Consider the following 24,086-nt stretch of genomic DNA (forward strand, 5'->3'; position numbering starts at 1 on the left):
AGTGAATTTAAAAGAAAAAAATAAAAAAAAAAAAAAAAAAAAAAAAAAAAAAAAGGGAGGAGGATAGGCACAATATGTAAACTGTGGGGACAAAAAACCTCCTTTACATCTAGCATCCCTTCCTGGGCTTTTATCCAGTGAATCCTATTTCTCTCATTGTATGTTTTGGGTAGAGTTCCTGTTTAGAAATTTAGCTAGAAGTAAAAATGCTCAGCACTTTCCTAGTGCTCATCACCCTTTTATAAGGGTCAGAGAAAAGTGCTTTTTTGTTTCTTTAAAGGATCACTTTGTTCTACTACACCAATACATGGACCAGTTTGGACTGTAACTACGATGTGATTCTATAGAGGCAAAGCAGGTGTTTGGACCCAGTGCATCTGCCTATTATAGTAATATCCCAGTCCACTTTCTGACGCAGTCTCCAAAGGCATCCCATGCCATTCATGAACATTGGATGTGGCTTTTGTTGCCTGTCATCTTCATAACTTTAGACTTTTCACTGGTACATGCTGTCCAAGTCCAACTGAACCTGTAACAATTTATATGAGAATTAAATCTAGCCTCTTATATAACAAGAGGAGTAGTAAGGAGCAGTAGATACTGAAGATACAGAATGCTTATACTGCTTTCTGAGGAAGGGGCAAAGATTCAGTATCACTGCAAACATGCCATTCAAAATGAAGTTTAGCTTTATTTTCATTTCAAAATCATATCTGAGTCAAATACCTCCTGAAACAGGATAAAAGCCCAAACTCCAAATGAAACTATTCTGTTTCCACAATAGTAACTTGCCCTTTTATACTTGCCCTTCTTTGCAATAGCATCATTGCTTAACTTCTTGGGGCAGCAGGCAATTTCACGTAAGTACACCTCATAAATTATTGACTAAAAGTATACTAAGTACAGAGGATTAAGCCAGAGACTTACTTCAGAAGCAGGAATCAACACTTGTGCGTTATATGAGACTTCCTTTGTTGTCAACTCATTGCAAATAGTACTGGAGAAGGAAAATGCTTTCTCCACTCTTGCTTGCTTTCTTGCAGAGAGACAGTTCTACTTGTCACAACTTTATAAGTTCTCAAAATTACCATTTGTGTGGTATTCTAGTTAATAACAACTGAAAATTCAGTAGTATTAATAAGAGCAAAAATATGTTTGGTTTTTTTTTTCTCTGCTGATATATTGCTAATTTTTTCATGAGCTTGCTAAAAAGTTGTTAATAATGGGAGAAATTAGTGTTAATGGAACATGCACTGTTGTTAGATCAATATGGGGGCTTTTTGATACTACTGACAAGGCATTTGTTAGTTCCAGTTTTGCAAGTTTTAAGGTCCCCTTTCAATGGGTATCATTTTGACAAATGTGCAGTTTTTCAGCTTGTACCTTCTGCCTTGTATCACAGTGTTTTAGAAGAATCTATGCTATACTTATTCACTAAGCTTTCAATAGAGAATCACATTAATCCTTTTAAGCTCCTTATTCTAATGATTTATTTTGTTGAAAACCGTAGTGATCCTCCTTTGAATTTTAATGATTGCTGGCTATTCAAGGATTCATTGTTTTGACTTCCTGTCCTTACCTTTGTTTCTTACATGTCTGTGGGGAACACCTGTCTAATACTGTATCTGGCCTTAGTTCTCACTGGCTTACCATATTCACTCAAGCCTATCTTAAGGTGTTAAGTTGAAATGCTAGCTACTCATCCATGAAAATAAATGTAGGATATTTACAGAGATAGGCAGATGGACAGCAGAGGGATGGCTGAGTGGATTGGGTAATTTTTTTGATAAAAACAATATTTTTGTATTAATTATATTGTGATGGTTGTTGCAAATTTTTCTCAATATAAAGCCAGAGCTTTAAAAACCATTAAACAACAACAACCTATGGGGAATTTCTATTTCAAAATTTTTGAAGCAAATGCAGTATGTCAACAGTTGTCAGGATTTGGCATCAGCCACTGAGTTTAGGTCATGGCACTGGCTTAAATTGGATTTCAGTTTTCATTTTCATCCACTCTGCATAAATACAGAATGTCTCTTTAGAAATATATCTAGGAACATCATGAGTTTTCAAGAATATATTATTCTAATACAAGATTTTAACAACTACACAGTATTTATGTATAATACATTTTGTTCCTTATCTACAGCCTTTTGGACTTTGATTCAGAATACCAGGAGCTCTGGGATTGGCTGATTGACATGGAATCCATTGTGATGGACAGCCACGACCTGATGATGTCAGAGGAGCAGCAGCAGCATCTTTACAAGGTTAACGCTACCGTTACTGCCTTTACCTAGCTATAGAAGATCTGATTAGCTTGACAAGTCTTTTTCTCACAGGATATCGCTGCGTTCATTGTATGTATCATGGTGTCTATTAGAATTCCCTTCCCTGTCCCCAACCTCATTTCCATCCCTTGTGCACTGACAGGCTGCAACGACATCATAATTGCAAGAAAGTTCCCTTTATCACATTCTATTTGGTGTAATTCTATAGAAGGACAAAGATTTGTCTTCAAGATGAATAGAAATAAATGAACTGCATTAATAAATAGACTGAAACAAAATGAAGGAAAAAAATGAAATGGTAGCATTTAACAAAATGTGTTTTGATTGGAGCTTTTAGCTGGATTCTTATCCACCTTTCAGACCTCGTCTGGGAAGAAAGAAATTTGCCTTGATTTTGGTTTGCTGCTGCCAGGATACAGGACTCTTCCAATTTAATTTTTATTAGCTATACATAAAGCAGACATTGTCATGTTAAGTCACCGCTCTTGCTTGTGATTTCAGCAAAAAATTTTTGAACTTGAATATTGATTATAGGGTCATCATCTAATATATATCTATATGCACATACTTACGTATATATATGTGTATATGCACACACACACACGGTTTCTCATTTCTCGTAACAGCCTTAGCCTGGAAGCTTTAGCACTTCTCTTAGATAGACAGTACTTTTAAGAAGTTCCCCAAAATGTGTGATTTGATCCTAAAATTGATTTAGGCTTCACTGTATGTCTGAGAAGCTGTAGTCTGCGGGTCCGAGGAGTGGTGGGGGAAAGAAAGGAGGGGCTTTTGACAGAAATATCAGGCTGCAGTAAATCTTCCTCATTTAGGCAATTTTTATTGGAGTAATTCTGACAGTTGTCATCCTTGAATTGCTTTGAGCATATGGCATATTTCAAAGAGCAGATTGTGAATCATAAAAAATAAAATTAATAACTAACCACAGAATCAGCAACAGTATAATGACAAGAAACAACTACCCTCTAGCTTTTTTTTATTTCTTGTCAAATAAATGGTACATTGAAGGTCATATAGAAGTTGTTTTGTTTCTTCTGTGGTTGCATGGTTTGGTAATTTCTTAACTATATTTTTTCTCTTGTTTTGGCATCCTAACTTCTTGATGGTTTTCTTGCATTTTATTCTTTCTACTTTTAGTTCTTTTATTTAAAATACCCAGTGAGAAAGTGTTGTCACATGAGTTAAAATATGTTTATAAATGGAAATATGGTTCAGATCCAAACTATTTTAGGCTGCAAGTGAGTTTAATTCAGAGGCCTCCATTTCTTGCTTTGACAGTGATTTCTTATTTTTGCTAATGTCTTTTTCCTAACTTGCTAGTTACTTAATTAGACTTAATCACACATTAACAGCCCTGGCCCTGGCTAGGCTCAGAAATAAACAATGTCAGAAATGGATAAAAAATTTCTTGCAAATCTAAAATAAGGTGTTTCGGCAGTGCCTGTCCATATCAAAACAGCTTGTGTCATGCCTAACCTAACCACTAGTTTTAATCCTCTACAGAAAAAATCAATGAACATAAATTTTAAGGAAACAATCCATCAGTATGAAAAGGAACAAAGCTTAAGCAGCCAGCCCAAGTATTTTAGGTGCTATTTAGGGTAATTCCAGTACCCAAAGGTAACCATTGTGAATAATTATAAATGGCAAGGCTGGGATAATCACACATGGTGAGAAGAATAAAAGAGAGCAATAATTTAAGAATCAGTTTCCAGTACAGTATGGCAGAAAAATGAGGAATATTGTATATTGAAAATAAGAAGCAATCATTTCTTAATATTATGAAATTGTGTATTGTGATAAGTATTATGATAGTTTGCATCAGATAGAGTAGCTGAGTCTGTAGTCTATGTGGCACAGACAAACCAGCACTGCTTCCGAAGCACAGGCACCTTATTTGTTCTGCAATTTGTTCTCCCTCTGCAGGGAGGTCATCTGCTAATTAAGAAAGCTCCCATCTCAAAAGTACCTATCTGGTCACTGCAAAACCACTTGAAGGAGAAGGGTAGAAGCAGCCTGCCTAACCTCCCGCTGTGATTATTCTCTGCATATCCCTTTCTAGTGAAAGCAGCAAGGAAATTGTTAAGGACTGAGGACTTAACTAGAGATGTGGAGTTTGGTTAAGAGATGACTAAGGAATGTCCATAAAACAGGAGGGGTATTTTCAGTTAATTTTCAGTAAAAGGCTTAAATTCATTAGCCTTAAAAAAATATAAAAAATAATCATTAAAAAATCCCCTTAAGCATCTGAAGTGCTGAAAGCCCTATCCCTCTAATTTCAGATTTATTTTAAAAGTAGACAAAAGAAAACATTAGCAAATGTAATTGAGGGAACAATTCTGCACCAGCACACGAGAGATGAGATAAATCACTAGGTCTTTATCATCCGTAATATCAGAGATCCGTGTAACAATGAATCATGCCCTCAAAATGAGTATTAATAGTTTTATAAAACTAGCCTAGTAAACCTATCTTCTAATCAATAGTGACACCCTTTTTATTTGGATGTTCTTATACAGAGTTGTGGATGGTCTGGTGCTCACAGCCAAGGGGCAGGATCACTGCCTACGCTTTTCAATGAACACAGCCATTCAGGTCTGTAGGGAAGGAAAGCTGTAACGGGAAATTCAGGCAGCTATTATTATCAGCATTTCTCAATGATGTGGGGTGTTATGAAAACACAGGTCTTGCTTTAGTTATTCTTTATCCGTTACAGCTTCAAATGTGAACCTGCTAATTGCACTCTCTCCATTTTGGTGGATTCTCCTAACCCAGCAGATCCTTCTTCTCAGTTATTGAGCTGACAAGTAATTGCACCTCTGAGCCAGCTCAGCAAGCTTCCTTTGCCAGGGAACCTGCTGTGGTATCACTATTACCAACAGTAATCATTGCCCCAAAGGAAGCTATGAATGGGAAGGAGCAATGATGAAACAGATAAATTGGAAGGGAAAAGCATACATTAACGCAGCATAGCATAGTATAGAAATGCTAAAATTGCATATGGGAAAATAAAATGTTTTCTTATGGTTAGACTGTTTTCCCAATACTCCATTTTCTGATTTAATACAGATTTAAGTTAGCTCTCCGTTTAATTTTGTTTCTTAATATTCCAGGAGCTTCAGAGTTTTTTATTAGGATCCTTATTATAGCTCTTTTATTAAAATAAATATGAATATGTATGTATACCTTCCTCTAAATTTCCTAGATTTTGATGAAAAGATTTTGAAAAGAGAAGAATTCCTCACTGTTCTCCGCCATAGCCCTAAATTTTTTCAGCTTTACGGTCAGCTAACAATTTTGAAAATCAACTAGTGTTTGATAAAATGGCAGACATGTAATGAATTGACGACAGTTTATTTGTCCTCTAATGCTTTATCTATTAACTAAGAAAAAAATTAAAAGGGGCATTTCCATGTGTTTGGACTCTTGCTTCTTTGTACTGCTGTCGTAGCTCAGTTTAATGCCAAATGTATCATGTTTATTTCATTTTAATCTACTGCATGTGAGCCTGATCTCATAAGCTCTAAGTACACAGAACTTGCATTTACTTCAGCTGTATTCATATGCTGTTGCTGGAGGATCAAACCAAAGAATTTAAACTCTGCTAATTAGCCCTTTAGTGAGAACTTGAGAAATTCTGTACCTTGAATGTTCAAAAATGAAGCAAATCAGTGTTTACTGAAACTGCAGTGATTAGAAATGAGTATACTAGGCAGAAAAGTTAATGATAATTTTTTCCATTTTCCTCAGAAGATTAATTACAAAACTTAATTGTTAGATTAAAACCCTATTTAAATAAGTACAGTATGATCATTAAAATTGTTACTATGTTCAGAATAAAATTAACTAAACATTTTTAAACATCAAATAAAAGAATTTATAACTTCTTGTCTGATTACAAGTAAAGTATGGTGTTTTAAATACAAACTGCTTAAGCCCTAAGTCTTCACTCTTCAGCATCAATGGTCATGATAGATGGAAAAAGACACTTAAGTAGCAGTGCAAAGATTTCTGAAAGCATTTAGTTGACAAAACTTTTGAATGGCTGTTAAATTATTTAATCGGAGGGAAGCTGTTCATTGTATTAAATAACATGAAAATGCACATCAAAAGCTAAGGATACCTTTCAAAAAAAGTTGAGGGGAAAAAAATCTCCCAGCACTTTTTGTTTTCCTTACTGGAAGCTCTGCCTCTTGGGAAGGTGCAGCTCGTTTTCTCCTCTGGGTGTGCTGCTGCTCCATTGTGCCTTTCTCCCTGGCTCAGTGTGCTATGGCCCTGAGTGGATCAAACAAACCGTGGTGAAAGTTTCCCTCATTTGCATCACTTCTAGACAGCCCTGTCGTACTCTTTGCTGACAGGAAATCACTGTCTTTGTCACCTTTTTTCAGCGATCTCCTTTTGGCAGAGATCGGCCATGTGACCAGGATTAATCACAACAGTTCTGGCTCAGAACTCAATGACATGTTTTCCTCAGCACTTCAATAATGGTGTAGAAGAGTCAGTAGGAAATGACTACATTAATTTCAGAGTGAAAAGATAATTAACACTTAAAGACCAGTGCTATAACCTATGGAGCTATTATTCAAATTAAAACTAATTTATTGCAAACTTGGGGGGAGGGGGGGGGAAACACCAACAAACAAACAAACAAAAAAAAAACCAACAAAAAAAGAAACCCACAACCAACTAGCCTTTAATGCAATTGTTAATGTAGTCTTACAAATGACCGCACGTTTAAAAAGAAGCACAAACAATATTTAACATGGTAATATTAATACATAAAAACTTAAACATTTGGAACTGGAGGCTGAAGTATGTAAAGTGCTTACTTAGATGATATGAATAGGATACTGGCAAACAAAAGCAGCAGTGTGCTCCTAGAATGCTGTGCTTCAAGGAGTTTCCTTGGCAACAGAAATGCAGTTCCAAAAGTAGACAGAACTTTCCTCAGAAAACATACTATTAATAACAACCTTCCGGAACAACTTGGAACAATTTGACTACTTGGCAATAATAATGCCAAGTGTTCTGCAAATTAATCTAACACATAACAGTTATATGTTTCTCTTGCCCATAATTCTCCTGAACTGGAGGACTGAGTTCTCTGCCGTTAGAGGATACAAATGTGCAAAGCAGTTCCAAATGCTGTGCCAACAGAGAGAGGGCTCAAATAGCAGCAGCCTATAAGGATCAATTAATGTGCTTTGTATCATTTTAACTTGTAAAACAGATTAGTTTAATTGGATTACTTCGTTCCATTTAAAATGAATCCTGCGTACCTAGTGAAGCCATGTTGTCGTTCAGTCTTTATTTCAAGCAGATTTTCCATATAAAGAAAACTTATTAAAAGATTAACAGCCTGTAGAGTGGACAATATGCTTAGGGGATTGGTTACAAACTAGAAAACGTGAAGATTTTTGCTGCTATACTGTGTATTCTGCACGGTCCAGGATGCCTTCTGTCTGTCTGGTAATCTCTCAGTGCCTGCATGGAGCTGCTAAAACAGTCAGTGGGAGAAGATGATGATCATCACTTCACAAGTAGCTCTCAGCACACTGCAGAATTGAGCCCCTTCTAGGTAGCAACTACAAATCTATTATGCATGCACTATTTTTAGATATGTCATCATTTCTGTCTGAGCCAAGAGAATAAACTAATTTCAGATTTGCCTTGCCAATAGAAATCATTAGAATTCCACTAAAGGCCATAAGTTTGCCAGACAGGAAAGGTAGGCTGTGCTACTACCTCGACTTTTCCTGAATTCTTAGATCTGAAGGTTAAAAGTAATCAATATCTCATTGTGCAGCCTGATAATAAGTAATAACCATGATGTTAAAATCTAAATGTGATTGCAGATAGCACTTAGGTGTGTTGACCCATTTGGGAGGGATTTTTAATTGCAATCAGGATAGTCATTATAGTTTGCTAATACATTTTTAGGCTACCTGGCAAAAATCACCACCTTTTTGAAACACAACCTTAATGCTATTAGCAAATTATATCCCGAAGTGAAAGCTGTTATTTTATCTGACAAAATGCATGTAACACTTAAAATAATAATAATAATATGTATGTTTATATTCTACTAAATAATATCAGTGGAGATATTCATTAGCATTTGCAAAATGTAGCATTAACTTATGTCAACATACAAGGATTGATACATGCCTCAATGGAAGCTATTCTTTGCCTTTGACATTGTAATATTTTTTTAGCTGCTATGCATAGTAAAATGCCTGAGCTCAGTTTTGCAGAAGACTCTGACTTCAATTACTGTTCTTCACAAAGTCCAGTAATTTCCATGTACTAGGCTGTTGGGTTTTTCCCTCAATAGATTAAGAACCTCAATGACTTTCCACACTATGAAGGAAAACAAATGGTTTGTACATGAGGTCTCATAAATACAGATACTTCAAGCAGCAGTAAAAATCTGACTGCTATTAGGACATCAACTAAGTTAGTTCAGGACTTTACACAACAAAGTTTCCTGGACTCCTATTGCAGGGGGTGATGCGCTTTTTTTTTTTTCTTTTTCTAGACAATTATTTTCTCTTCAGTTGCACTGGAGAACCGAGTGAAAACTCTGTGACACATACTATAAAATCCAGCTCGTTTTTCAGTGGACTATGTGTTTTCCTTTGTAATATGATTAAATTCCTTACTACTTCTGGCAAATTTTGTATTTTAAAAAGCAGAAAAGAAAATTATTGTTGGCTAAAGGTCTTACTTAAAGCAGATAAATATTATTTTAATGTCTTATATAATTACAACAGGAAAACACTAATTACCATGCCTATGGAATTACAAAGTAAGTCTAGAGAAGGATAAAGACAGAATATGAAAACTATTTTTACATTTTCTTGGTTGCTTCCATAATACATTTCAAATGTAAACATGCACTTTTAAAGGCAGCATTGTAATTTCTATGGAGCAGACTCCCTGTATTTCCTCAAGAAGTGGCTTCATGCGAATAAGTAGGTTTCTCCTATTTCTTCCCAGCATGACATTGAAGATGAACTTCGCATTGTAGCAAAGCAGTACTTACTGAGCTTGTAGCAAAAGCCAGCACAGCTTTTGGGAGATTAAAGCAGTGTGTCTAAAATGAAAGAGGCATTCAACTTCAAACAAAAGTAAATGTGTACCACATAGCTGTCATCACCATTCCTCACTACAGCTGCAAAACTTGGACAATTTACGTTCATCACGTCAAGCATCTTAGTCAACTCCACATGCTCTGTCTTTGTGCCCTTCCTGGTATAAAATGGCAGGATAAGGTCCCAAGGAGTGAGACCTCAATGCATTGTCAAATATTCAGCGCCAAAGCAATGGTTTGGCACACTCAGCTGTGGTGGTTTGAGTAGTTACATCCAGCAGTAAATTACCCAAAGCTGTTTTCTGTTCATCAAGCATTTTCAGTTTTTAAAAAATGGAAATGACTCCTTAATTTAACCCAAAGGATTATGAAAGTTACAACTTCCATTGCTTTCTATATGCTAGGACTGCCTAGTGTCCAAACAAAGTAGAAAGACCTCATAATTAGTCTCTCATACACTGAATTTTTCATATTCTCTAAAGAACAAGTAATAATAGCTGAAGAATAGAAGCATTCTGGCCTAATATTGGACCAAGAGTTCCTGAGAAAAGGTGATCTACTTGTGCTATTATACATGCAGTCAAACACCAGGGACAACAGTACTGGTGCCACAGTGTTCTTCTCTGCCTTGAACTGAGTAAAGAGGCCACGTGAAGCTCCAAAATATGAGTATGTTCTAATTTACATTGTTCTTACCTTTCAAAATTTTATTCATTTGTCTAAAGAAGTTTAGGTTATCTGTATTTTCTGGTCTCCTGATACACTGGATCACATGCAGAACACATGTAAGCCATGCAGAGTCCTAGGAGCTGCCCATTCAGGCTAGTATTTAATACATTCCAGCATATTTTATGGAATTTCATATGAATAAGCTGACTTGAAGTGATCTCTTGAAGTGATTTGTGAATTTGCAGTCAAAATTCACTCATAAAATCTCATATACAACTATGCCAAATAAGTGAGATCAGCCCTCTATGAAAATAAAGAAGTTTAAAGAAGCCAGGATTGGTTTCTCTTTATCACACTCTTTATCTCTGAAGCTTTAATCTCAAATTTCACAGCCTTTGTTCTGGGTTGTGAAACCATGTACGACCATTCAGATCTTGTGCAATTACTATGTAACACAAAAATGGCTCCATCAGGACAGAGGATAGTGTGTCCTATTTACTTCCCCAGATATTTTTCTTCCATGAGGTTGTCCAGCAATCCTACATAACCTTACAGAAGCCACAGCAACCTGCCTCAAGGAGTTTTGCCCCAAGCTATAACAACCCTCTGTGCAGTGTGTCTGTGCTTATGTCTGCTCTAAAGCTGCCTTCCACTGATCTCACCAAATAGTATATTAAAGTAAGTTAAAATTAGGAGTGTTAATAACACAATGACACATAACTTTTGGAGTTGTGTGCAGATGTGTTGGTTGGATCCAGCTTGGTGGATTAGGTTGTTTCAGAGGGAGGCAGATAAAAAGCCATTAGCAAAAAAAATACAGGGTAGTAGTATTATCCTATTCCTCAAGTTAGCTGTCAGTTTTTAATTTACTTCCCTATTTTTTCACCTCATACTCCAGGAGAAAATACATTTTTTTCTAAACTCATAGGAATTATGTGCTTTGTCCATGATGTTTTGCTTCATAAACATAATACAGGAAATACCGTTTCCTTTCCAAATTACTCCTCATCAGTATACATTATAAATAATCAGTATTGTAAAGTTTCTTTTTTAAAAATAAACAAAAAACATAGTATCACAGAAAACCTTTTTAGCAGATTTTCTATATGAAACCCAAGTTCACAAAATCTCTGTAAACTTGCAGTGGCAATATATTAAATGCATTGTATCTAAATTACATAAATAAGTTGTAGTGAAGTGTACCCGTTTGCAATCTCCTGAATTTTTATTTGTGATGAATTTTATTGGTATTTTTCAAAATTGAGTATATATATATTATATTTATAGATTGAAAATACATATAATTCCAATATAGAATATCAATATAAGATATTTATTTGTAGTTATTTGTAACCTTTTAATATACCTAAGGTTAGATGATGTTTTTACATTGTGTGCGTATATTTTTAATACATTCTACTAAAAATGGTTACAGCATTTGATACTAACTTCTCCATCTAACAAGTTAAAATCTTTACAATTTCATTCATAATGGTTGCAGCTGCAACAGGTCCAGTGGGGTCCTGGGGTAGACTCCATCCAACTCCTGTGGCCAGTGAGAAATGCCTGTGGTGCCTCCTTTAATTCTTGTGGGTGCTGATATTTTAGCATTGCAGAAAACACGGTTGCTATAGAATTTTGGTTAAAGTTGACTCACTCTATGGAGAGGTGCTCTGGGGGGAAGACATGGTTGTACCCATGACATCCTATTGTTGCAGAATAAGAGGTGCTGTTACAGATGTGCAGGACATACTCCAGCAGTGTCACTGAGCAGACCAGCAACTTGCTGTCACAGGCTGCAGGGAGGACTATGGACAGATTGTGGTTTCCCCAGTAATACATTGGGAGAAGGAGTCATCTATGAAGTCTGATTTAGACTACTAAGAGAGCTAAGTAGACCAGCCTGTATTGAGAGGTTCCTCTAATGGGTGATTCAGAGCAGAATCTTAAGTCAAGCACTATAAAACAGTTTCAGAAGAAACCTTTTCTCTCTCTTCGCTGATTGTATAAAGAGGTTATGAAGATCAGCCTCACTTTGCATTACTTCTCACTGACTCTCAGTTATCATCAAAAGAGGGGTTTTTAGTACCATTGTGTCATGTCTATGCAGTATTCCAGTTTGAAACCCTGCTGTGATTCATCCAGATTTTGACAGACATTACACTAAAGTTTGATCATCTCTACTTTATCCATTGATTATTCTTAGAAATGGGAGATGATAGATACAGAATTGCTGTTATGAGATTTTCAGGTGGTAACTTTCTAAAGATAAACATTAGGCTTTTTGAATGATGTATTGAGACTGACACACAGGTTTTTTACTGACCTTCATCAAGGAGGACTATATGTCTACTATGCAGATAGAAGAAAATATTTCCCAAGATCTCTTAGTTTATTATCAAGTGTGGAGAGATCAAATAAACATCATCAGAGGTGAGAAGTAGTTAGTCATGTGATCTCACTTTGTCGTCTCAAAAAGTTAAACTCTGTTGTTTTGGTTTGTGGTGTGTTTTTTTTTTCAGTAAGCATATGTAATTTAGAGTCAGGACTCATTTTTCTTCAGCAAGTCAATAGTCAAATGTCTCATAGTATGTATAAGGAAAATATTTTGTTTCCTTTTTACTTTGGGTTGGATCAAAGGAAAATTCTACTTTTAGAACTTCTACTTTTAGAACCTGATTAATCTCCAGTTATGGTTTTTAGGTGTCTCTTTTTTGTCAGCTATCTACTAGAATATGTAAGGTATTTACGTCAGAAATTGAAACTTTGAATAGTTTCAATAAGGAGAGAGAATATAGCAGGAGAGGAAAATCACCCCTCATTTCTACTTTTTCCTTTCTGTCCATTGACACTGATGATACTATAAGATGTCAATTAAAAAATTGGAATGGGTACAAATATACATATTTTATTAACTTTTAATTATTTGTTTATTTTTTAATAAACATAGAGAATAGGATTATTTTTTTTTTTGTAAATATGGCCAAACAGAAGTTCCTCATCAACTCATGAATACACATGATAGATTGGTAGCTGATGCCTGGTGCCTAGAGGATTACACACAAGGGAGAAGGTTTCATTGCAGGTGAAGACTATTGGTCTGGGATCCCTGAGCCTGCCAAAGTTTAAGAATCAATCAAGCAAATAAAGAGCCAGCTTGAGACTAGAAATATTAAATTATTCCATGTTATCTCCCCAAATGTAGCATATGAGATCTAAGATAAGAGTCACATTAGAGAGGAAGGAAATTCCTATTAATAACCAGGTAAAAAAAACACCTAAAAATCATAGCATATAGATAGGAATGACTCTGAGCATGAGGAAAAATGGAAGTTCAGACAAAAAAAAGACTTTGTTTAGAGGCAATAGAAACAGTATTTTAGTCTCTAAAAAATAATTTATCAGAATGGTACAAATAATTCTAAGTAATTTTATAGCTATAGAAAGCTTTTCTTCACCAATAACAAGGGGCAACATGTGCAGGTTGGAACACAGGAAGTTCCATTTAAGTATGAGGAAAAACTCCTTTAGAGTGAGGGTGATGGGGCACTGGAATAGGCTGCCCAGGGAGGTTGTGGAGTCTCCTTCTCTGGAGATATTAAAAACCCACCTGGATCCAGTTCTGTGTAAAGTGCTCTAAGTTATCCTACTTCAGTGGGACAGTTGGACTAGATGATCTCCAGAGGTTACTTCCAACTCCAGTGATTCTGTGAATACCAGAAACAGAAAAGGGGATATGGTATGGTGCCAAGAGCTAAAGTGCCCATGTGTAACTGGAGACATAAAACATTTCTTAGTCGTAACTGTTTGCAAGATCACTTGTGACATACACAGTTCCCATTCACAGGGGAGACACTAGACTAAAGCCAATATAATATATGCTTCCAAACAGTGACTGAGCTATCTAGAGAAGTGCCAAAACAGAAACAGCAGAACACACATGTAGATTTAACTCAGAGAATCCCATGAAGCAGGACAGATGCAGACTGGCTGGAAATGGAGGTATTTTAGTGTAACATGTGTAGAGTAACTGGCAACATGAAAAGTAAAAGGAAAAATGTTCTTGAGAAAAAGAGCCAGGCACACAGATTGAATATTGCAGTTACCTTTGAAATGAAAATACAGCATCTGAAACCATGGAGAATTTAAGGTTTAATGAAGAAGGAGATATCTTTAATGTGACTTCAGCAGATCTTAAGATTCTCTGTGTTTTGGCATTGCAGAAGGCTGCCATACATTCAGTTGCTATATTTGCAACTATGCTATTAGATCAATGACTAATTTGATACCAGCTGGATTGTGGAGCCAGCCGCAGTGCAACACTGATAAGGAGCAAAATTAGACTGGAGAGTTGCAACCAAACACTGCAGATGTGCAATGAAATCATTATGACACCGGTGGTTAAATGAAATCAGTCAATAAGGAACCCCTGAAATAAGAGTTGTCAACACTTAAAGTTTACTATAGTAGTTTTGCAAGAATTGTACACACCTATGGCCACAGACCTATACAAGCTCTGGTTTCAACTAGAAGGCAATAAGCAAAGCAGTACCTGAAAGATACAGGAAAGTCACTTGCATTGCTTCCTAGTATTCTACCTGGATATAACATATATGAAGAAGATGGGCACTAAGAAGTTGCATTGAAGTTAGCATGAAAGCCCACAAATCGCCCTAGAGTCCACCAAAACAGGATTCTGTTAGTCTAGTAAAAATGCTGAAAAAGGCAACATGGCAAAACAGAGACCATGCACCCACAGAAAGTAATGCAGATTGGATAAACAATCTGCTAATGGTCAGAAAATCTTGGAGTAAACTTATTCCAGTCATTGAGCAAAATGCTGAAAACCTGCGACATTTTTTCGTAGCAACAGTGTTGACTGTGATGTAAAAAACTGATTTTGGCATATCAATCTGAATTAATAACATAGCCATGGTTTTGCTACATATTTTGTCAGGTATCCATAGGCTTTTATGCTCATCAGTCTATGCTCCTAGAGGTATTCCAGCGTAGTATGGACTAGACACTCTTCCTTTAGTGAGTACCTGATGATAACCTAAACATAGGAAGAGGCAATCCATAAGCAATTCCTAAATGGACACCTGGGCAGGAGTATCAATCTAAAATCAGAAAACTTGAAAGAATCTGAGTCAATTGTGGGTGGCATCTCTTGATTTTTGAAGGGCTTTGCTGCTGGCCATGAGAAACCAGGAGCTTTCAGGAAGCAGGCAGAACACTTGAAAGAAAGACAATCCAGTCTTTCACAGAGATGAACAACTGATTTTACAAATTTTTTGCACACTTGGTAAAAGCCTGTGGAATTTTGCCGTGGTCAATACAGATTGACTCAAAAAACAGACAGACTTGTAGAGATTTAGAAGAATCTCCTGGTGATATGGAGCTCCTTTAGCAGCTCCTCTATAATTTTTTCCAGCACACTGGTAGAAGTAGTGAATGAGAGTAGGGGTAAGTAAGAATGAAAATAGCATTCTTTCCAACAGAGATCCCCAGAGAGCCCTGGTTTCTGAAATCAGTGAAACTAGGAATTTCTGTCTTACCCAGAAGCAACAGCCCATCTTCCTCCCTTCACATGAACAGTGCACTTTTCTTCCAGCAGAGGTAATGTACCAAGAGTTTTCTGATGGTCAATATCTCACCTTTAAGACATCACCTGCTGCCTCCAGCTGCAGACAGACCCACACCTCACCATTTTTTAAATCTCAGTTCAAGCAATGGATGTTTCTCTACAAACCAATGAGCAGTACTGAGTCCTTCATAAAAGCAGATTAAAATACTTAGGAACTTAGTATGTCTGCAAAGCAAGGATAATACAGTAATTTAAAGACACGTATTTTCATTTAGTTCAGTTGTCTGTAAGATACAGATCAATATATATGTACTTTGTCTAACAACACAAATGCTAAATAAGTGAGCTTTGCTATTCCTGGCACATTTCAAAGTTACTCAGAGTATTAAAATGTTAAGCAATAAAATGTGTATTTCATGGAAAATGTTTCTCTTTGGCTCACATTAATTAAAATTAAACTCTTCCTGCTAGAAGCCAGATTAAAAGAGAGGTAGAATATTGTTGGCAACCTGCAACAGACAACATCAAGCAGAAATGCTTATTGGGGGGGATAGGTGGGATATAGGTGAGGAGCTTATTTCATCTCTTTTAAAAGCCATGTCTCCCACAAGTTATTTCTTGGCTGAACAGCAGAGTATTCTGTCTCTTGGACTAACAATTTCCACAGACAGTTCTCCTCATTGCTATGGTAAACCAGCAGGTAGGAAATCCTGACCTTGGTGCTGAGGCATTCTCAGATGACAGCTAAAATTTTCTGGTTTGTCCCTGCCATTATAAACAGTGAGGAAATACATTTATTGCATTTCACCTAAGTGAATTCATACCAGAAAATTGACCTTCTACCAATTTCTGCTGTTTCCTTCCCCTCAATATACTACAACAGTAACTTCCACATAATTTAAAAACTACTATGCTCATGTGTGCCTATATGTGTTCTGAACATGTCTTCATTGTCTGGGTAGCCTCCAAACAGTGAGACCTAGAGTGATGGGAGTAATGGTTTCATTAAAATCAGCATAGACCATGTGGATCATGCATATGATTTGTTTGCTAATTTAATGTAGAGATCTTATGAGAAAAGTCTTTCATACTGGTATTTATGGGTCTATAAGGCTGAAAATAGCAGAGAACACCCGGCATTTCTAGTCACATGCATATTGCTTTGCTCTCTGGCACTTCCGAAATTCTTCCCTCCTGAAAATATGGTCCCTTTTCCAGGTTCTTCAGAGACTTCTGCATCTTTTAATTCTTTTTGTAGGTATATCTTGCTGACTTAATCTGTCAGGGTCAGAATATGATACCCTAGCTCTACACATTTTAACACCAGCAGATTCTGAGTGATTAAACCTCAAAACTAGGCACTCTCCTATGTTCCGATCCCTACTTCTCAGGTCGTCCAACAGTTGGGGATCTTTCTGAAGTTTTGACCTTAACTCAGGCTTCTCTGCTACTTGTCACCTAGTCAGCAGTGACCTTACAATCCATATATACTTCTTTTGTGAGTGTGAGTGAACAATCTCTTGCACTGATGCCTGTTGTTGTTGCTTTGTATGGCTGTAAGATATCTGCATCCAGATCTGTGAGCACAGAAGTCTTAGTTCCCGTGTCCTTCCAAGTAGTGGTGCTGGCCAGCACACATTTTTGCATACCCTGTGTTCAAGCTTCCCAGGGAAGTTCCTGGAAAACAGAATTTTTCATCTCTTTTGATCTTTCCGGGGCAGCTAGGGGGTATAGAGTGATAGACTCTCCTGTTATGGAGCCTTACTTTTTAATATGGCACAGAAAGGCTAAGGAACTTAGCTACTGATAATTTTTAACACTAGAAAACATTTCTCAGTCAACCCTCATGTCCTGCCCCAAGGAGTGACCTCTCCTGGAAAACCCAAGATGAAGAAACACTTTCTTTATATATACTTACATTTGTTCCAACAGGCTTTAGTTGGTGTGGTTTTATGCATTTCTTTCATGCTTTTCTTTTCTTCGTAAGGTCCTCGAATTTTGTTTGAAATGGCTAATTAGCATGTTTGACCACCAGGTGGCCTGCTACACTGTGCTCTTGGCGTGTGCCCTCACCCACGGCTTGAGAAGGAGGTGCAAGAATATTTATTAACACTGCTGTTGTTAGGCAGTATTATTCATCATCTTGGTCCTTTTTTGTTATACCAATCAAATGCAAATGCATTCATACTAATGGAATTTTTTCAGACCTAAGAAATCTTGCAAAATTAAAAACATAGATAAAGTCCTTTAAGATTTTTCCATGGTTTAAGTATCCAAACCTTTTTCTTAAGTGCTTAATGGCTTTTCCAAAGGACAGTTAACTTCTGCCTCTGCCATTTCTTCCACACTTTATTAAAGAGGCAAAGAATAAAATCAATGAAATGACAATTCTTTGAACATCAATACCAAATGCCAATCACCAATGAGCTGGGAAAATTACATGGAACGGGGTTAATGTAGTGCTAGTATAGTTACTTAATGTATAAAAGCTGTATGGCCTGTTCTAAAATATGTATTCATGGCTTTAACTTTTTTAAACTTGGGTTCTATAGCAACATACTATATCTCCAGCACAACATCTAATGAAATTACCTAAAATAATTGACTCAGATGTAGGTTCGGAAAAAAAAAAGTAGCCTAGTACTGTTAGGCATGTGGATTATTCGACAAGGTATACTTTTTTTATTTTTAGAATTGTCACTAATTATGAAATGATTGTTAAGCTAGGAAGTACAGCCACTTAAACTAGGAAGTGAAAACACTTCATGTCATTGGAGTGCTGACAGAGAATCAGAGTCACCTATTTTTGCTGATATTCTCAATAGAATGTATTCCTTCAAAAATCTGAAAAACATAGAATAAGCAATAGGATCTAATTCTTTCCCCCTCATCCTTTTCTCAGGTTTTTTTTTCATCTATTATTTCATCTTCATAATGGAATGACTAAATCCCATACCTACACAGCATAGTATCCCAAACTTCTAGTAATAAGGCAGACAACAGTTAAAGTTGAAGACATCAATACACATTACTTTAGGCATATGTCTTGTCTCAAAGGGTAAAGATCTTTCCAAATTGTATTTGAACTGCCAGTTATTAAGGCATGCAGGGTTACCAGGATAGGCTTTCCACAAAGCAGGACGAGAGTATTTTTAAAGAATGCCAGAAAGACAAAAGTTTGCGTCTTCCCTAGAGTTTGCTATAGCTGAAGTAGATTAAAAATACCCTGAATTTGCTTAATATTACTTCACTTTTGCTTTTGTGTCCTGGTATTCTTGCTACTGTGGTCCTTTGGAGCATTTATTTCCTTCTCAGATATATGCATATATTTTCTAATTTTCAATGGAATGACTAAATCCCATACCTACACAGCATAGTATCCCAAACTTCTAGTAATAAGGCAGACAACAGTTAAAGTTGAAGACATCAATACACATTACTTTAGGCATATGTCTTGTCTCAAAGGGTAAAGATCTTTCCAAATTGTATTTGAACTGCCAGTTATTAAGGCATGCAGGGTTACCAGGATAGGCTTTCCACAAAGCAGGACGAGAGTATTTTTAAAGAATGCCAGAAAGACAAAAGTTTGCGTCTTCCCTAGAGTTTGCTATAGCTGAAGTAGATTAAAAATACCCTGAATTTGCTTAATATTACTTCACTTTTGCTTTTGTGTCCTGGTATTCTTGCTACTGTGGTCCTTTGGAGCATTTATTTCCTTCTCAGATATATGCATATATTTTCTAATTTTCAAGACAGGCATTTTTTGTATTTTTTACACAGAATTCAGACATTAAAATAGCAATAACTTACCAGTCCCTAAATCCACTGACATTGCAAGGGTTATCTAGATTTGAATATTGATGCTATAGTCACCAGTCTATCAGTCTGCTTAGAGCACAGAGATTAGCATTTCAGCAAGTAAACAGAAGTCAACACAAACTTGTGTTTTGTTTTTTTCTAAAATAGGTTTCTACAGTTTCATTACAGTATCTTTACAAAACTATTCTTTTTTAATTGCTGAAATACAGATTCTATTAAAATACAGGTATTATGCTGTGTGCTACTTTCAGAGAAGCTCATTACAAAGTTCTTAACATAAAGGGGCATATTCCCTAGTCTGTAAAGATCACTTCACATTCAACTTTCAAATTTGCAAAGTGAACCTGGAGTAGTCAGTGCTACACACTAGAAAATACTCTTCTTGTGGGTGAAATTCTCATTGATATCATCCACTTCATCTGCTACTGGGGTGTTTTTCTCCTGCCGCTTGTCATCCCTTCCAGCATGAATAGAAGCAGAAAAGAACCTTTAAGTGAACTAGAAAAGCCTAGCAAGTAAAAGCCAAAAGATTAATACAGGCAATATTGTCCATAAGCTCAAATTATTTTTCATTTATAACAGGGCCAAGTTCTTGAAAACTGGCTTTCTGGCAGCCCTTGGAAGAATCAAGCTATAAGAATGGCTGAAGTATGTGTATTTGAGTTCACCAGCCTGTGCATAAATTGTTCAGCTTCTCTATGTTTTGGTTCTATAAATTGTAATCCCAGAAACACCAAACAGAGTTAACCCAGGATCAGTGCAAGTCATCTGGTTTGATGTTTGATTCTTGTAGTAACGTCATGCTTTCACAGACATGCAAGCTATTGGCAAAGGTATGAGAAGATAAAACATCTGGAAGTTAAAATTAAACAAATTCTAACTGGAAACAAGCCGTGCAGTTTCCAAGATTGAAGGAAGCTGGTTATTTATCATCTTACCAAGGAATGCTATGAATTTTTCATCACTTATATCTTGAAGTCAGGGCTGGATGCAATACCAAAAGATCTTCTCTAAGCCAGAAAGCTGAGAGCTTAATATAGGAAGAGAAGGTAAGACTATGGCACATTTTATACAAGTGGTGAGGTTAGATTATGACCATTTCTTGAACTTCACATCTGTGAATCAGCCCACATTTTGTCAGAGTATTTTGGCAGGATGCCATTAGAGATGAGAAGACACTTCCAGCTTTCATCATGGCAACAAATAACAGAGTTCACATTTAGCAGTAGCATAAATCCTTGAAATGAGGCACCTGAAACTAGGGAAATATAAAGAAGCAGAGGAAAAGTTTATTTTGCTTATGTTTCACTAGTTTTTCAGCAGACAAGATTAGTCTAGTGTCACTGCATTCATGCATTCTTTTAAAGGTAAATATCCATGTTGGTTCTTAAATGTCTTGTTTTCTTGTCTCAAGTTCTATTGAGTTTAGAGCTTTTTGAGTTTAGGGTATTTTCCATGATGGTTAAAAGTTATCATAATTACAGTAATTTTTATTTTTTATCTTGTTATTTAGTCTAGTGTGAGGCAAACAATGTTAAGCTGTTCTGAGCTCAGAAAATGTATTCTGTTGGACAGAAAGCTGGAGTGGATCTCAAAAAACTTTTGTTCCCACATCCGAGATCTTCTCTGACAGCAGACGTGGTGTCTGTCTGTATCTCAGTTTCCCATTTTAGGAGGACAATATTTCTCCACCTCACAGGACTTTTGCAAGTCTGCAGCTATCTGGAGCACAGGAATGGCAAGCTTGAGCCTGCCTATAAAAGGCTGAGTTTGGGATACCCTTGCTGGCCATTTGTAAAGAGGCTAAATAGCTCTCCTAGGCACAGCAGCTGTTGGAGAAACAGAGAGACTGGCTTTCAGCATGTCCTGGACTGTTTAGTTTCCAACATTTCTGGGCAGAACTGAAGTTCATAATAACATCTCACTCCATCACTTCAAATCACAGGATAAGAGTGCATATTTCTCTTCCTGATGGTTCATTTGCTCTTAAAGAGCAAACCGGATGTCACATGCAGGTGGCCAGAAGCAGGATTTCTTTGTCTTTTTCCTTTTTCCTTTACCGTGTTTGATAGTTCTTATTTTTATTGCTTAGGCTTTGTCTTGATTAAATTATTTCAATATTATAACATTCAAAAAGTCCATTTTTAGAAATTAACTCAGAGTCTAATTTTCTAAGCCTCTGAAGGTTAAAAAAATAATGTAATCTATCATATATGTTAGTTTTTAGAAATAATGGCCACAGTAATGTAGTCTTTAAATATTATTTGGCAAATACAGTGCTGTTGTTAAGTGTTCCAGAATTGAAATATATCTTGGAAGAAGTTTTTCCACCTCCAGGTTAGTCTGATTCTTGCTGAAGAAGCTGCTTGGGCATCATGCTGTTGCAAACACCAGTAAGGGAGAGAAAGGATCTGTGTCAAATATCACTAGATCCATCAGGGTGTTACCAGTCTGAACTATTCTGAAGAAGGCTAATTGTTAGATCCTGATGTTCAGTCATCTTTATACACTTGGTTTGTTTCAGGGAGTATTGAACTTCTGTCCATAAGGCAAAAAATGGTCACTGCTGTAGAATTTACCATCAAAGCTGCTAATACTGAAAAAAAAAAAATAATAATAAAAAAAAATTCTTCCATGTTAAAATAATTCAATGACATTTGTGAGGTGTACAACTTCTTGCCAACTCTTCTAATTTAAAACATTATCTGTTTGAGGAAAACATATGTTACAAATTTTTATTTCAGTGATAGGAAAGGCACTAATGAAATATGCATGTATGAATTTTGTATTGCATAAGTTTCCTCTTTCTTGAAATGTGATTAAAAGCCAAACATCTGGATTATGTTTAAAAAGCTTAAATTTCCAGTTTTCAGAGAGATTCAATATATTTTGACACTGTACACTTAGCCTTAACATTTTCAGCATGCTGTTAACATTACTTGCTATTGTAAAAAATAAGTTCAGGTTTAAACAAAATTTGACTTCTCCTCATGCAAAAAATGTTTCTGAAATAGCTGTTTCTGCAGCGTCCACACAGCAATAATCTACCCTTTATCAGCACTTCCATTATAAATTTGCTCTTGAAAGTAGTTCGTAGTTGATCATAAAAATAACTTTTCAACTCCAGATTATTTTTTATTTTATTATAAAAGTACTGGTTTTCCTAGAATAATATTTAAAAATTAAATATTAAGTTCTTCAGAATTTATAAAATCCAATATAGAGATTCAAAATGAGATTAACCTACTGTTAACACAGATAATGGCATTGGGATGCCAGCTTTCTCTTTTTGTTTTAATAACATCAAAGTGCATTGAAAAAGTTAGTAGCTATTGTCTTCTAGTTAGTACCTATTGTCTTCTATATCTCTTGAAGGGTTCAGAATATGTCTATCTGGAGATGACAATAAGTAGTTACCTATATAAGTTTCTTTCTAACATGTTTTAGCAATAGTTTTGATGCTGTACATAGTAATGATATTGTTGTAAGAGGAAGTACAGCAATTACCAGTGTTTTAGGTAGTCAGTGGAGATGTTTTAGCACTCCCACTGGACCTGCTGCTTATGCCAACTTTGACATAACTCGAGGGAAATGATAAGGAACAAATCAAATAGCACATTATAAAAACTATTAACTTTCCCTTTACTTAACACAGTGCATGATGTGCATTTAAAATAAAAATGACATTTTTCATTATAACTTTGGAGCAAATTGAGAAATCTGCTGTCAACACCCTTTCTGATCAGCACCTAGGCAGGCCCTCAAACAGAGGTAGGTTCTGTCATGTAGAAAAAAGTTCAAATACTTTAAAGATCCAGATGTTAGCCTAGATACTCCAGATAATGAGAACTCATATCCACATGTTCTGTGGTCAGAGACTGACCAAGCTAGATGCAGATTCTCTCTGGTCTTGAATTGAGGTCACTCACCAGCCTGCAGAGCTTGCAGGGCTATCACCACAGTCCAGGGAATGTTTTCTTTACTCACAGCTGAGAATGTCTAGTAAAATGGATTACTAAAGCAACTGTGCCTTAAATGGTGGGTGTACTGATCTTTGTGGATTCGCCTGTCCTTTGGCAGAGACTTTGAGTTCTGCTTCTGTTGGTCTGTGAAACTTAGATTTCCATTTGGCTTTCCATTTGACTCTTTTTGCATAGGGGAACCTCTTGTCCCATGAAAGAGTAAAGCAAATAGATAATAAGAAGAAGAATCCAAAGATATTCTACCCTCAAACATATCCCAGTAGGTATTGCTAGAAGAGAGGATAATTTATTTGTCGATTTTCAGTCAGACTTCACTCATGGGAGGCTATTACTGACCACCATTAGCATTCTGGCTGAGTAACGATGGAGTAAGGACTTCAGAAGAGCCAGTCTGTGAAAGATAAATGCACAGGAACATCCATTTCAAAATAGAATGCTGCCTGTAACACACATCCTGACAATAGTCAGAGCATTTGGAATTAAATCTTTGCATAGAGGAGTTCCAATATTATGTTTCATACATTCTCTAGAAGCAGGCACAGCTTAGCATAAGGGAGGATAACAGGTTATAAATTACTTTTTCTGACTATCTTCTTCCAAAAATCTCCATAATCTTACATCAT

General features: G+C 36.2%; 1 protein-coding gene across 1 annotated transcript in view; it reads left to right on the forward strand.

Annotated features, from left to right (window-relative positions):
* AKAP6 (A kinase (PRKA) anchor protein 6) overlaps positions 1 to 24,086 on the forward strand; it is a 239,156-nt gene that overhangs the window by 156,799 nt on the left and 58,271 nt on the right. The window contains exon 9 of the mRNA XM_009993930.1: positions 2,153 to 2,273. Within this exon, the coding sequence (XP_009992232.1) occupies positions 2,153 to 2,273 (121 nt within the window). The remainder of the gene's footprint in view (positions 1 to 2,152; positions 2,274 to 24,086) is intronic.

Source organism: Chaetura pelagica, unplaced genomic scaffold, assembly GCF_000747805.2.
Source record: "Chaetura pelagica isolate M959 unplaced genomic scaffold, ChaPel_1.0 scaffold11, whole genome shotgun sequence".
NCBI lineage: Eukaryota > Metazoa > Chordata > Aves > Apodiformes > Apodidae > Chaetura > Chaetura pelagica.